The 16,149-nt window shown below is 45.2% G+C and overlaps 1 protein-coding gene across 1 annotated transcript in view; it reads left to right on the forward strand.

Annotated features, from left to right (window-relative positions):
• LOC117517945 (von Willebrand factor D and EGF domain-containing protein-like) overlaps window positions 1-16,149 on the forward strand; it is a 146,014-nt gene that overhangs the window by 40,232 nt on the left and 89,633 nt on the right. Inside the window, 7 exon segments of the mRNA XM_034179073.1 lie at window positions 5-146; window positions 391-608; window positions 2,451-2,524; window positions 10,574-10,856; window positions 11,061-11,121; window positions 11,124-11,262; window positions 11,580-12,481. Of these exon segments, the coding sequence (XP_034034964.1) occupies window positions 5-146; window positions 391-608; window positions 2,451-2,524; window positions 10,574-10,856; window positions 11,061-11,121; window positions 11,124-11,262; window positions 11,580-12,481 (1,819 nt within the window).

Here is a 16,149-nt window from a genome sequence, read left to right on the forward strand (position 1 = left end):
TCAGTTTTCTCCAGACTCACTCCACATCACGGAGAACGCTGAAGTTCACAAGGTCACTGTCCACAGCACAGTTCCCATCGCCTGCTACAACCAGGACCTGGACCAGCGCTGTGGACTCCCTCTGGCTCTGAGTGTTCACGATCCAGGTCGGACCTCCAGAGAAAACTGTGTCCTCGCTGTTCTGCAGGAGGCGGAGTTAAATCCAGACTTGTCCTTTTGTAAAATCAGGGACTTGTGGGTTGATTAAAGTTGACAGAAAGTCTCTTGGGATGTGTTTTGTGCTGCTGTTCTGTTCCGACTCGCCCGCCGCGTGCAGGGAGTCTTTACGGTCGTGCCACCAGCTCTTCGCTGTCTGTTAACGCTGACTCTCCACTGTGTCAATGTCCACAGACAGTCTTGGACTTGAGGCTGCCAACGTGGCGCTCTCTGCCTGCCAGGTGGCACTCCAGCCGACCGCCTGCAGCAACGGCAGCTGTGGTCGAGCGGCGTTCATGGTCGCTGCCGTCACCGACTTCACACGTGATGGGAACCGACCCAGTGTGGTCAGTGTGCTGCCTGGACACCCGGTACCACGACTCTGGAGGAACTACATCCCAGCGTCACTCAAAGTGAGTCAGCTCTGTGGACATTCATGGATCTGCATCCATTATCATCACAATGTCCCACACAGTGATTCCTCAAACACAAAGTGACAAAAGTTCATGATCCAACCAGAAGAACAATGTTCCACCTCACATGGAAGAGAAGCAGTAGGTCTGGACTCAAGTCTTGCAGCGTCCACCACCTTATGGAACCACATTGGGCCCTGATTGGTAACCACTTGGGTCCGTCTACGGGGGCCAGGTGACATGGGGCGTGTCCTTGACTGTGTCCAGTTGCTGGATCAAGATGATAAGACACTTCAGTTGAGTACAGAGCGACAGGAAACGGGCAGCTAGAGACACACACAAGTTCAGGAATGGAACCGGCAACATCCTAATCCACGAGCTTTGGAATAAAATGTGCACTTTGCCAACTCTGTCCATAAAAAGTGATTAAAAAGAAGTTAATTATTGCAAATCATCAAATCTCACTTCTCTGTAGACATTTTGATGACTCGTCCTGCATTCAGGGGTGTTTGCAAGAATTAAGACATATTTGTGGCAGTAAGAAGACATCAGTCCTCTACAGACCCGTCGGGCTGCTGTTAGACCAGATTTGAGTCAAAATATCATGATGATATTGGATCCATTGAGTTCAAACACCAGGGGGCGCCGAACATCATCCCAGATACTGTAGCGTGAGACGGGTAAACGTCTCCCACTCCCTCTGGACGGGACTCCAGTTGGTTACATGGCCTGTTAGGATGTGAGGTTCTGTAAGGGGTCAGAGGCGTGTCTGTGGACATCAGCTGAGGTCTTTTTCAGGAGGTCACCAGTGGGAGGGTCCAGCCATGGTTCTGCAGACTCGCCGACTGACTCCGACTATCTGCTGATCAAATCAGATAGAACTTATGGTGCAACACGTCTCCTGTGCACTGTGTGAGGAATAGGGCTGAATATTGATTCAAACTTCAAGAATCGATTCAATTCTGATTCTTAAGATTCAGATTTGATTATTTCAGTTTGATTTGATTCAATTCTGATCTGATATCGATTTGGGTTAGTGTTAATACAAGTGTTTTTGAGCTGTTACCTGATTGTCTATTTATGCAACATATTAATTCTCCTTCACAAAATTTGGTCCTCAAAAAAAGAAGCCAATAGTGTTTCAGAGAATTATAAATTTAAAAATTTTCCGGGGGATAATGGCCCCGCTCCCCTACAAAACGCAGCAGGAGAACGCGGCTGGGGGAAAGTTCTCCTAAGTTCTCCCACAGTCTACACCAGAGAACCTTCATGTGCTGTTATGAGGAATGAAAAATCTACTGTGTGAAATATAACGGCAGACGGTTCTCTTTTCTTGCCCACAACAACAGTCCCAATCGTCATGATTGACATCTTTAAATGGCTTTGACAGAGGTTGATGAACAAATTGTCGAGACATGATCAGTTTATATTTCCCATTACACACCCTCGGAAAGAGCGTAATGGCCAACTGCAGCGTAATTTTTCAGGCATGCTGGGTAGAAGTATATATATACATAAAAAAAAAAGATCTTTGGATGTATGAATCGATCTGTGGGAATTAAAATGAGAATCGATTTAAAATCAACGAATCGATCTTTTCAACCAGCACCAGTGAGGAACTGACCACCAGGAGACTGACTCGGTCAGTTAGCTATGTGGCTAATGAAAGGTTAGCGTGCTCACAGATAAACAGAACAAACGTCTGGTGGACGTGTTGGAGACGTCGTCCTCTACGTGCCCTTTGTTTCGCCAACCCAAGCAGTTCAGGCGTTACATTCGGGATCCAGACTTGTGTCTTTGTCGTTTTTGTGTACCGGGCTAAACTTTGACCTCTGCCCCCAGGTCACAGTCAAAGATGTTCCCACGTCCATCTGCTACTCGCTGACTGATCCACACGTCATCACTCTGGACGGCAGGTACGTTATGTCTTTACGGGCTGTGTGCAGACGTACAGGACTTTCTGTTGTGACGTTTGTCAAACAGACGTGATTTAATTTGTTGGAGCTTCACTTTGAGACCTTCAAACATCAGAGGAGATGTTTTTACGACCACAAAACGCATCCAAAGCAGATCCTCTGAAAGCCTACATACACCTGAAGTGCATTAAACAGTTTACACAACAGAAGCCCAAAGTGGTCGACAATAATCAAACGCGACTCAAAGGCAGTTTGCTAGAAGTTAAGTATAGAAAGAACAAAGAAAGTCACTAAATGACAAAGTTCAACATGAGAAGTTCCAGTTTTCTGAACACCTCCACTGTTCAGACTTCCTGCTGTGACGCACCGTGGACTCTGTCCTCCACCTGGCACGTCGCGGTGGACAGCGCAGTGCAACTGTTATTGCTCATTTGCATCCAGCAGTTATGGGGTTTTTTGGGTCGAGGCCCCACATCCTTCTGATCACAAATTCCACCAGGAACACAAAAAGAAAAACAAGTCCAAAAAGTGTCCTTTTTTTTTTTAGCTTACTGTTAGCCCCGTGGTTACGTTAGCAACAAACAAGGGCAACAAGCAATTGGCGTTTATTGTGTGATGGGCCTTTCCAGCTTGGGGTTTCATGGCATTACTGTAAAAAAATGGTAAATGGACTGCATTTATATCGCGCTTTTCCATCCGCATCAGACGCTGAAAACGCTTTACAATAATGTCTCAGATTCACCCCAATGTCAGGCTGGTGCAACTAGAGGATTAATGACCTTGCCCAAGGGCCCTTAGTGATTTTCTGGTCAGGCTGGGATTTGAAGTGAGGATCCACTGGTCTCAAGCCAAATCAAATCAAATCAAATTTATTAATTTATATAGCACCAATTCACAATGAAATTATCTCAAGGCGCTTCACACAACATAAAAAAAAAACTGAAATTAAAAATTTAAAACACAATAAAAAGACAACCATAAAAGAATACAAGAATAAAAACACATCATAACACTAATGATAAAACAGGGAAAACAAATGAGTCTTTAAATATGACTTAAAAGTCTCCACAGTATCAGATTGCCGAATGTGTGTCGGGAGATCGTTCCACAGAGCTGGGACACGGTAGGAGAAAGCTCTGTGACCGGCAGACTTTTTATTCACCCTGGGAACACAGAAGTGAGTGCAGGACTTCTGCACTCAGGGTGCACTGGTCTAGTGGTTAAGCCCAACGCTTAACCACTAGACCATCACCTCCCCTGCAATGGAAGATGTTTAATGATTACAAATTGATTATGCTGGACTATTTAACGGAACCAAAGTGTGATTGATTTGTTTCTGTAAAACGTGTCACAGTGGCGCTCTCCTGTTTCACTAGTTAGCTTGCTAATGTCTGGTTACCAGCAAGATGTCCTGTAAATCACCTCAGATGTTTTATCTGGTTACAAAAACAACATTTTTACATTTAAAAGTATTTGTTTCTCACCAACCTTAACAAAATATAAAGACATAATACCAAACATGTTAGATTTGAACAGAATTACAGCCGTCTGGGGGCTTATTCTGCCATCTTGGGTTATTTTGTTTGAGAAACTAACCAACGTACATCACACCGCTCAACAAAAATATAAATGCAACACTTTTGGTTTTGCTCCCATTTTGTATGAGATGAACTCAAAGATCTAAAACTTTTTCCACATACACAATATCACCATTCCCTCAAATATTGTTCACAAACCAGTCTAAATCTGTGATAGTGAGCACTTCTCCTTTGCTGAGATAATCCATCCCACCTCACAGGTGTGCCATATCAAGATGCTGATTAGACACCATGATTAGTGCACAGGTGTGCCTTAGACTGCCCACAATAAAAGGCCACTCTGAAAGGTGCAGTTTTATCACACAGCACAATGCACAGATGTCGCAAGATTTGAGGGAGCGTGCAATTGGCATGCTGACAGCAGGAATGTCAACCAGAGCTGTTGCTCGTGTATTGAATGTTCATTTCTCTACCATAAGCCGTCTCCAAAGGCGTTTCAGAGAATTTGGCAGTACATCCAACCAGCCTCACAACCGCAGACCACGTGTAACCACACCAGCCCAGGACCTCCACATCCAGCATGTTCACCTCCAAGATCGTCTGAGACCAGCCACTCGGACAGCTGCTGAAACAATCGGTTTGCATAACCAAAGAATTTCTGCACAAACTGTCAGAAACCGTCTCAGGGAAGCTCATCTGCATGCTCGTCGTCCTCATCGGGGTCTCGACCTGACTCCAGTTCATCGTCGTAACCGACTTGAGTGGGCAAATGCTCACATTCGCTGGCGTTTGGCACATTGGAGAGGTGTTCTCTTCACAGATGAATCCCGGTTCACACTGTTCAGGGCAGATGGCAGACAGCGTGTGTGGCATCGTCGTGTGGGTGAGCGGTTTTCTGATGTCAGTGTTGTGGATCGAGTGGCCCATGGTGGCGGTGGGGTTATGGTATGGGCAGGCGTCTGTTATGGACGAAGAACACAGGTGCATTTTATTGATGGCATTTTGAATGCACAGAGATACTGTGACGAGATCCTGAGGCCCACTGTTGTGCCATACATCCAAGAACATCACCTCATGTTGCAGCAGGATAATGCACGGCCCCATGTTGCAAGGATCTGTACACAATTCTTGGAAGCTGAAAATGTCCCAGTAGTTGCATGGCCGGCATACTCACCGGACATGTCACCCATTGAGCATGTTTGGGATGCTCTGGACCGGCGTATACGACAGCATGTACCAGTTCCTGCCAATATCCAGCAACTTCGCACAGCCATTGAGGAGGAGTGGACCAACATTCCACAGGCCACAATTGACAACCTGATCAACTCTATGTGAAGGAGATGTGTTGCACTGCATGAGGCAAATGGTGGTCACACCAGATACTGACTGGTATCCCCCCCCCCCCCCCCCAAAAAAAAACCAAAACTGCACCTTTCAGAGTGGCCTTTTATTGTGGGCAGTCTAAGGCACACCTGTGCACTAATCATGGTGTTTAATCAGCATCTTAATATGGCACACCTGTGAGGTGGGATGGATTATCTCAGCAAAGGAGAAGTGCTCACTATCACAGATTTAGACTGGTTTGTGAACAATATTTGAGGGAAATGGTGATATTGTGTATGTGGAAAAAGTTTTAGATCTTTGAGTTCATCTCATACAAAATGGGAGCAAAACCAAAAGTGTTGCGTTTATATTTTTGTTGAGTGTATTTTGGCTCCGCCTAGGTGGCGGAAACCTAGCTTGTGGCTGTCAATCACCCACTCTGACTGAAAATGAACGGCAGCTGGTCGCTTTGCTGCTGTTTCCAGGTAATGTGTCCACAGGGTGACCGCACTGCAGCACAAAAAAAAATTTAATAAAACTAGAGCACCGCGCTCACAAAGTGTAAACCTCCGCCAACACTAGTTTCCAATTCTGCATATTTTTACCTTGGAAAAAATTTTCAAAGTCAAAGTCCTGTTAGAAGTGTATTTTCATAAGCTAAAATATAATACAAAATATAGATCAGAAGAGCTTTTCAATGTTAAAATCAAATATCCGCTAAAGCCGTAATGCAGATCAAACTTGATATATATAATGCAAAACGTACACCAAATGGGCTTTTCAATATCAAATTCAAATGTCCACAAAATCCACAATTTGGATCAGATCCGGATCAAACTTTATCAGGTGATAGTGAGTGTCAGTCTGCTCCTTTACTTTCAAATATGAGAGTGATTGGGGCACATTTGATTAAGACATAATGTAAAAAATACATTAAATGGGGTTTTCAATGTTAAATTTAAATGGCCACAAAATCTGTAATCTGGATCAGATCTGGATCAAACTTTGACAGACGATAAAAGATACCATCCTACATAACACTATCAAATATGAAAGAGATTTAATCTTTTTTTTTTGACAGTTATAAATTTTAAAAAAATAATTCAATGTTAAAGGTTCCAATTTTCCAAAGATTTTTCCTGACTTTGACCTTTGACCCATGACCTTGAAAATTTAATCAGTTCTTGCCTATCAGGATATGAATCTTCAGTACAAATTTCATAACAATCCCCATCCAGCATATATATATATATATATATATATATATATATATATATATATATATATATATATATATATATATATATATATATATATATATATATATATATATATATATATATATATATATATATATATATATATCAGGAGTCGGGTTCATGATTAAGAGTGCCATAGCACATAGGTTACACAGTTTGCCAGTTGGACATTCTGACCGACTCATGTCACTCCAGCTCCCCATCAACAACAAGGATTTTGCCACTATTGTTAGTGTGTATGCCCCAACCATGCAGGCCGACATCGGAGTTAAGGAGGCTTTCTATAGCGATCTGTACAACCTTCTACAGCGCGTTGACACCCAGGACAAGCTCCTCATCATGGGAGATTTCAACGCCAGAGTGGGCCGCGACTCTGATGTATGGAAGGACGTGCTAGGGAAACATGGCATCGGCAACTGTAACGACAATGGCCGCCTGCTGCTGGAGTTCTGCTCTGCACATGTCTTGACGATCACCAACAGCCTGTTCCAACAGAAAGAGAGATTCAAAGCAACCTGGAGACACCCATGCTCCAAACACTGGCATCTTCTGGACTACGTTCTGACACGACAGCATGATAGAAGAGACGTACTACATACCAGGGTGATGCCTAGCGCAGATTGCTATACGGATCATCACTTGGTCCGTTCCAAGATTGCTTTCACTTTCAAGCCCCCTCCTAAGAAGAAAGGCCCACAGTTTAAGAAGCTACAAGTCCACAAGCTGCAAGACATAGACACAAAAATGGAGTTCCAGGCCAAACTAGAGGCGAGACTGGGTGGAGAAGAAGGCCTGCCTGACGACCCTGAACAACAGTGGAGGAGATTAAACACCATCCTTCAGGAGACGGCAGCAGAAGTAGTGGGCTTCTCAGCCAGGAAAAATAAAGCCTGGTTTGATGAGTCTGATGCACAGATCCAGGAACTACTAGAAAAGAAACGTGCATGCCACAAGACTCTTTTAGCTAAACCTGATGACCACTCTGCCAAGACAGCTTACAGAAATGCCTGCTCCACACTGCAAAGCAAGCTCCGCATACTGCAGAACGACTGGTGGCTAGCTTTTGCGGAGAAGACACAACAACATGCCGATGCCGGAGACATGCGCTCCTTTTATGAAGCCCTTAAGACCATCCATGGGCCAGCACATCAAGTGCAAGCACCCCTGCGCTCCTCAGATGGCTCCACCCTTCTGACGGACAAGGAAACCATTATGCAGCATTGGTCAGAACATTTTGAAAACCTCTTCAGTGACAAGCGCAGTGTGCAAGAGTCATCAATCAAGAAGATTCCCCAGGTGGAGGTGAAATGGGAACTTGATGACCCCCCAACACTTGAAGAGATCCGAAAGGCCACCACGCAGCTGAATCCAGGGAAGTCTCCTGGCATAGATGGCATCCCAGCAGAGGTGTACCAAAATGGAGGCGAGGCAGTCCTCGACAAGCTTCAGATCCTCTTCTCCAGTTGCTGGGAAAAGGAAGTGGTTCCACATGACCTTCGGGATGTGGTCATTGTCTCCCTGTACAAGAACAAGGGCGACAAGTCCGACTGTTCTAATTACCGGGGCATCACTCTCCTCTCAATAGCATGTAAGATTTTGGCTCGAGTGCTGCTCAACAGGCTTACCCCTACCATAGTGCATGAAAATACTCCCGAGAGTCAGTGCGGATTTCTGGCCAACAGGGGAACCACCGACATGATCTTCGTCCTGAGACAGATCCAGGAGAAGTGCAGAGAACAGAACATGGCCCTTTATGCAGCCTTCATAGACCTAACCAAGGCTTTTGACACAGTCAGTTGTGAGGGTTTGTGGAAGATTCCTGCACGCCTTGGCTGCCCTCCAAAGCTCCTCACCATCATCCGCCAGCTGCATGAAGGCCAGATGGGACAAGTGAAGTACAACGGGACTCTGTCCGGCAGCTTCCCCATCTCAAATGGCATCAAACAAGGTTGCATCCTCGCACCCACTCTGTTCTCCATCTTCTTCAGCATGATGCTTCGTGAGGCCAAAGAAGACTTGACAGACGGCATCTATATCCGCTGATGACGTGAATGACTCTCCTGATGACGTCGTCAAGGGAGCCATCAAGGAAGGCTTCCATCCCATCATTAGGAGAATGCTAACTAGAGCACAATAGGTGCTAATTAGAGCTATTGTTTAGTCACTAGCATATAGCAGTCGGCCTCTCGGTAGGAGGGGTCTGGTTAGGTTAAAAACTCCAGCTTTTGTTGGCTTCTGGTTTATTCTTCTCTACAAGAGTCAAGACAGAAGTCAGACTACCAGAGCAAGAATTTTAGCTGAGGAAGCTTCTGTGATTTGAAGCGAAACGTCCTCACGTCAAGCAACCCAGTCCAGTCGAAGATTCAAGCTTCTCTACTATGGAAACCACCTGGACAACTGTGAGCCTACACAGAAATATCTCGGTAGTGTTATCTCAAACGATGCATCTGTTGCCAAGGACCTAGACAGTCGCCTTGCCAAGGCCAGCAGTTCTTTTGGTCGACTCTCAAAGGAAGTCTGGCAGAATCATGCACTGCGCCTTTCCACAAAAGTGCAGGTCTACAGAGCCATTGTGGTCCCTACCCTCCTGTATGGAGCGGAAACCTGGGTTCTGTATCGCCAGCAGATCAGATTACTGGAATGCTTTCATCAGCATTGTCTCCGAAACATCTTCGGGATCAAGTGGCAGGACTACGTCTCAAATGAGGACATCCTTACCAGAGCCAAATTGCCCAGCATGGAGTCTATTATACTCAAACAACAGCTTCGTTGGGCAGGTCACGTAGCCAGGATGGATGATACACGCATGCCGAAATTAATTCTCTTTGGCGAGCTCAAGGAAGGGAGACAAAACCAAGGGGCCCCCAAAAAGCACTATAAGGACCAGCTGAAGAAACAGCTCTCCCTTGCAGGCATTCAGCATCAGTCATGGCAGCATCTAGCTACAGATAGACTCAGCTGGCGTTCCAGCATCAAATCCGCCAGCCTGACGTTTGAGGCAGAAAGAAGTGAGGCCTCACGCCAGAAGCGTCAAAGACAGAAAGAGCGGGCAGCAGCACAAGCCCAGCCTACTCAAGTGTAACAGGTCTTGTGCATCCTGTATCAGACTTTTCAGCCACCAGAGGGCTTATAGAAAATAAACTAAAAAAAAAAAAAAAAAAAAGGCCTTCCTGAGCGGCTCCGTGCTGTCGCGCGAAATCCTCCGCACGTCTTTCATTACAAAATCTCCTGTAACAGTGGAATGTGCCGCAAAAGTGCTATGTCCAGCTCTGTTGCCATTTCTGTGGTAGACACATGATGTCCCGGATCAACACAGCGTTCAGTTTAGAAATGATCTGGTCGATCCAGCCTGTCGAATGGCCGCTCGGCGCGCCACGCACCCTCCGCCGCTGTGGGCCGTCTTTAAAAATGTTTTAACAGTCCATAATCCGCGTGACGCTGACAGAATCTTCACCGATATCCAACTGAATCTATCGAATAGTTTCCAACTGCCTGTCTCTAACAGTTTCTGAAAAAAATTTCATGGAGCAAAGCGGCAGTCTCTCAGCAAGTTCTCAGACAAAAGAAATCCGACGGGAGGGGTGGACCAGTGCTCCCTCAAAGCCTGCCCACAGTTGAATGACTCAACCGACAGGCGTGGAAAAACTCACGCATGCGCACGAAGGTTCAAGCTTGGCTGATGTAATCACACGTGATTCAAATCCATATAGTTTTTGAAAAAAATAAAAAGGTACGATACTTTTTGGACAGACCTCGTATGTATTAAACGTTTGTCCATAAATGTCCAAGATCAAGATGATCATTTTGTTGAACCCACTACAATTCTGATTGCATGTGAGTTAAATGAAAAAAAAAACTAAATTCTGATTCTTTTTTTTTTTTCCATTTATTTATTTATTTAGTTATTTATTTATGTATTTATTTTGCAGGTATTATGAAAACCACCAGACCGGCACCTTTGTTCTATACCGGAGTCTGGCCCGGGACTTTGAAGTCCACTCCCGGCAGTGGGACTGTGGCAGCCATGACCACGCTGTCACCTGCAACTGTGGCGTTGCGGCACGAGACGGGAACGATGTCACCGTTTTGGACATGTGCAACAGCCAGCCACAAGAAACAAAGCCCCGTCTCACCCTGAAGGACCTCGAGGACGGAGATGGCACCAGGAACAGGGTCAGGGTGCTGGAAACCCATCAGGGGAAGAAGGTCACTGTAGGTATCCCATCATTTTGTCACTGCCACAAGTTCGTAGCTGGTTCCCAGAGAGTGCCAGTGGACTGGTTTAATGTAGGACCCGCACCCGGTCGTGGTTCGAGGAATCTAGGATCCGTCAGCTGCATGAATGTTGGGTTCTTTCAGGTTCTAGGTTTGAAGAAGTGTGTTAATGAGCTGCTGGATGTGACTCTCTTCCTGTAGCTGATCTTTCCCTCCGGGGCCTTTGTTAGGGCCGATGTCAGCGACTGGGGGATGAGCCTGTCATCCGCGCGCCCAGTGTCGACTACGGCAGCACGCAGGGTCTCTGCGGCACCTTCGATCACAACATCAACAACGATTTCCTCGGCGCTGACGGCAGATCCTTCCACGCAGACAACCTGCATCACTTCATAGAGGACTGGAGGTCAGTCAGCAACGACACGTCCGCATGTTCGAGTCACCGTAACGTTCAGCGAACATATGAGAAATTCAAACTCGACACCGATACCCAGGAGAACACTCGATAGTCAATACTATGTTTAACACCATGTGGAGCGGGGGAGGGGGGGGGCCAAGCAAATTAAGAGGTATTTTAAAAATAAAGATTAGAACAATACGAACAATAACAATAAATATGGCAACATAGTTAAGTTACCTGACTGAGTGAAAAGCAGCCTGAATAACACTAATAATTGTTGTTGTTTTATTTGTGTCTGTGCTTTGTGTTTGTTTGTTTGTTAGGCTCCCTCCTGGTGAGAGTTTATTTGATGCCACGCCTCCTAAAACCGCTCAGGTGGTCCGGAGGCCGTTCTGTCGGTGCCGAGCGGGATACAGTACTCATCACCATGGCGACAGAGGGAATAAGAACATGTATGCCACGGAGTCATCCTGCGTCACGTATGAAGATGTTGATGACACATCTGTGTTTCCTTCTACTGACACAACTCTGGAACACAGCAGGGGTCCAGGGCAAACGTTCAGGGTCCTGGACATGTCTGCATTCAGCGCTCCTCCTCTGGAGACAACAGATGAACATGATGAGGACTATGATGATGATCATGATGATGATGATGATGATGATGAACTGGACAGTGACTTCAGGGACTTTCTGTCCACTGGCAGATCAAGGCAACAGACATTGTTTGAATTTAAACCTGTCTTCACTTCACAAAGCCTCAGTCAGACTGATCTGGAGAATTTTGCCTACTTCTTCCCAGAGGATCATCTTGCAGAAAGCCGACCTGAGGTCCGTCCCAGGTGGCCCACTCCAAGTGGTCTGACATCAGCCACAGCTCTGGAGGTGTGCCATTTAGCTCTGGCCAACTCCACTGTTGGGGCATCGTGCCGGGAGTTGCTGGGGCGCCGTCTGGATGAAGCTGTGGATCTCTGCACCCTGGACCTGCAGCTGAAGGATGACCTGGGCTGGGAGAAGGCGCTGCTGCCGTACCTGGAGAACGAATGTGAACGGAGGCTGTTGGAAAACCGGACCCAGCGAGTCCTCGGAGTGTCTGGTGAAGCACGACCAGGGCAGGTGGTGATGGCACTGCGATGTCCCAACTTCTGCAGTGGGAATGGGCGGTGCACAGAGTGGGGCTGCCGGTGCCACCCGGGGTTCAGCCTCTACGACTGCAGCCGGCCCATCAGTGAGTGTCCCGAGTGGGATCATGACAGTCTTAGAAAGTGAAACAATTATTGGTTCATCCATTCATCTGTCTAATTTTTGGGGTGGTGATCATCTATTCACTTCAAGATTCAAACAACTTTATTGATCCCTAAAAGGGCAAGTCATCTTCACACCCAATTACCTCAAACAAAATTACAGCAATTAATCCACAGTTATTACTAGTTGAACATAATAATGGCACACATCAGAATTAAACAACCGCACATATACATTTGATTTGTTTATTGCACACTAAGCTTTGAAACAGTCCGTCATCCGAATTGAGGCAATGAGTGTGTAGGGGCTGCAGCAGCATTTCCACCGCGCAGCTGATCTCGGAGGGAGTGGCAGAGTGGAGGCTGGGGGGAAGTAGAAACACAGGGGAGGGGGTAGGGGTGGGGAGCGTGCGTCATCTGTGCAGATGAGTTCATGTCAGTCTCTGTACGTGTATGCGTAGAGTCTGGAGTGGCCTTGACAACCACAGACTGTAGGGGAGGGCAAATGAAGGGGAGCCAGATGCTTCACCAAGGCCTTTGAAAATTCTTCTGGAGGAAAACAAACGGGGCAGTTTAACCTTTGGTAGCTGATAAGGCTGCCATGTTTGGGTTAAGCAGAGAAGCACAGAGTTCCAATATGGCCTCTCTTTAACTGTCCAGATCCAACTGTGAATATTCACTGGTCTCCAACATCAGTTCTTTTGCAAGGCAGACATTTGCTCTGAAATGATTTCCAATTTGCGTTTAAGTTCAAGAGTTAACGTGGTCTGAGATTGTACCCCCTTGCCCACTTCATTAATCATGACGGACAGGTATGGGGTATGGCTTTGGTAGCAGCCGTCTTGCCAATTTTCCGGTAGGTCAGGGCAGCGCCTCATCAGCAAAAGCCCTCCTGCCATAAAAGCAAATAAGAATAAATCCTCAACATCTTCCATGGAAAGTGGTGCCAAGCACGCGACGCGCCACTTCTCCCAGGCGTCGAGAACATAGCCCGCAGGATAGGTTCCATCTGTGCAGATTAACCCATTTACCATTTGGGTTAATCTTTTACAACATGAAACCAGAGAAAGTTGTGACAGTAAATTATAAAAACAAACAACACTGATTCTTAAAATTTACTTTGACTTTTGTTTTATTGCAGACAGTATGAACTCAAGATGTTTTGTGGTCAACTTCAATTCAATTGTGTAAATACATCCATTGTATTTAAGTTCTGCAGCACTCTGAAGCACAGCCTGTCCAGGAGTGTCGGACCAGATACCCGACGCAGGAAACTCATTCCCGTCGCTTGTATCTGTGACCTTTTGGTCATAACCATAGGTGAGGATAGCATGAGGAGCTCGAGTCTCTGGGATGGACTCAGAGTACAGCCGCTGCTTCTTCGTAACAGAGGTGATTTAGGTATCTGGTGAGGATGCCCCCTGGTGGTCTCTCTGGGGAGGTCTTCCAGACATGTCCAACTGGGAGAGAAAACTCACGTAATAAAACTTTCACCTCTCTTGTGGTTTTGAGTTTGGAGATGTTTAAGATGTTCGAAGATAGTCGATGTGCTGCTGTGGTAGACTGTTTATGTTCAGTGTTGCCACAGTTACCTTGAAACATTACTTTATTAGTTACTTTTTTAGTTACTTTACACAGTTACTTTATTAGCAGCTGCCGACAACTTGTAACTAATAAGTAATGTAACTAATAAGGTAACTAGTAATCTAACTTGGTTAAACTTAAGATGAGTAATCGGCATAGTAACTAATAGATATTCAATCTTAAAAATAAACAAGTTAGTTTACTAGTTACTTTATTAGTTACATTCGGCAAGTTGTCCACAGCTGCTCTTGAAGTAACTGTATAAAGTAACTGTATCAACCAATCAATCAATTTTATTTATATAGCGCCAAATCACAACAAACAGTTGCCCCAAGGCGCTTTATATTGTAAGGCAAAAGCCCTAGAATAATTACGTAAAAACCCCAACGGTCAAAACGACCCCCTGTGAGCAAGCACTTGGCGACAGTGGGAAGGAAAAACTCCCTTTTAACAGGAAGAAACCTCCAGCAGAACCAGGCCCAGGGAGGGGCAGTCTTCTGCTGGGACTGGTTGGGGCTGAGGGAGAGAACCAGGAAAAAGACATGCTGTGGAGGGGAGCAGAGATCAATCACTAATGATTAAATGCAGAGCGGTGCATACAGAGCAAAAGAGAAAGAAACACTCAGTGCATCATGGGAACCCCCCAGCAGTCTAAGTCTATAGCAGCATAACTAAGGGATGGTTCAGGGTCACCTGATCCAGCCCTAACTATAAGCTTTAGCAAAAAGGAAAGTTTTAAGCCTAATCTTAAAAGTAGAGAGGGTGTCTGTCTCCTGATCTGAATTGGGAGCTGGTTCCACAGGAGAGGAGCCTGAAAGCTGAAGGCTCTGCCTCCCATTCTACTCTTACAAACCCTAGGAACTACAAGTAAGCCTGTAGTCTGAGAGCGAAGCGCTCTATTGGGTGATATGGTACTATGAGGTCCCTAAGATAAGATGGGACCTGATTATTCAAAACCTTATAAGTAAGAAGAAGAATTTTAAATTCTATTCTAGAATTAACAGGAAGCCAATGAAGAGAGGCCAATATGGGTGAGATATGCTCTCTCCTTCTAGTCCCTGTCAGTACTCTAGCTGCCGCATTTTGAATTAAATGAAGGCTTTTCAGGAACTTTTAGGACAACCTGATAATAATGAATTACAATAGTCCAGCCTAGAGGAAATAAATGCATGAATTAGTTTTTCAGCATCACTCTGAGACAAGACCTTTCTAATTTTAGAGATATTGCGTAAATGCAAAAAAGCAGTCCTACATATTTGTTTAATATGCGCATTGAATGACATATCCTGATCAAAATGACTCCAAGATTTCTCACAGTATTACTAGAGGTCAGGGTAATGCCATCCAGAGTAAGGATCTGGTTAGACACCATGTTTCTAAGATTTGTGGGGCCAAGTACAATAACTTCAGTTTATCTGAGTTTAAAGCAGGAAATTAGAGGTCATCCATGTCTTTATGTCTGTAAGACAATCCTGCAGTTTAGCTAATTGGTGTGTGTCCTCTGGCTTCATGGATAGATAAAGCTGGGTATCATCTGCGTAACAATGAAATTTAAGCAATGCCGTCTAATAATACTGCCTAAGGGAAGCACGTATAAAGTGAATAAAATTGGTCCTAGCACAGAACCTTGTGAACTCCATAATTAACCTTAGTCTGTGAAGAAGATTCCCCATTTACATGAACAAATTGTAATCTATTAGATAAATATGATTCAAACCACTGCAGCGCAGTGCCTTTAATACCTATGGCATGCTCTAATCTCTGTAATAAAATTTTATGGTCAACAGTATCAAAAGCAGCACTGAGGTCTAACAGAACAAGCACAGAGATGAGTCCACTTTCTGAGGCCATAAGAAGATCATTCGTAACCTTCACTAATGCTGTTTCTGTACTATGATGAATTCTAAAACCTGACTGAAACTCTTCAAATAGACCATTCCTCTGCAGATGATCAGTTAGCTGTTTACAACTATCCTTTCAAGAATTTTTGAGAGAAAAGGAAGGTTGGAGATTGGCCTATAATTAGCTAAGATAGCTGGGTCAAGTGATGGCTTTTTAAGTAATGGTT

This window comes from Thalassophryne amazonica, chromosome 1 (genome assembly GCF_902500255.1).
Source record: "Thalassophryne amazonica chromosome 1, fThaAma1.1, whole genome shotgun sequence".
In the NCBI taxonomy this organism is placed as follows: Eukaryota; Metazoa; Chordata; class Actinopteri; order Batrachoidiformes; family Batrachoididae; genus Thalassophryne; species Thalassophryne amazonica.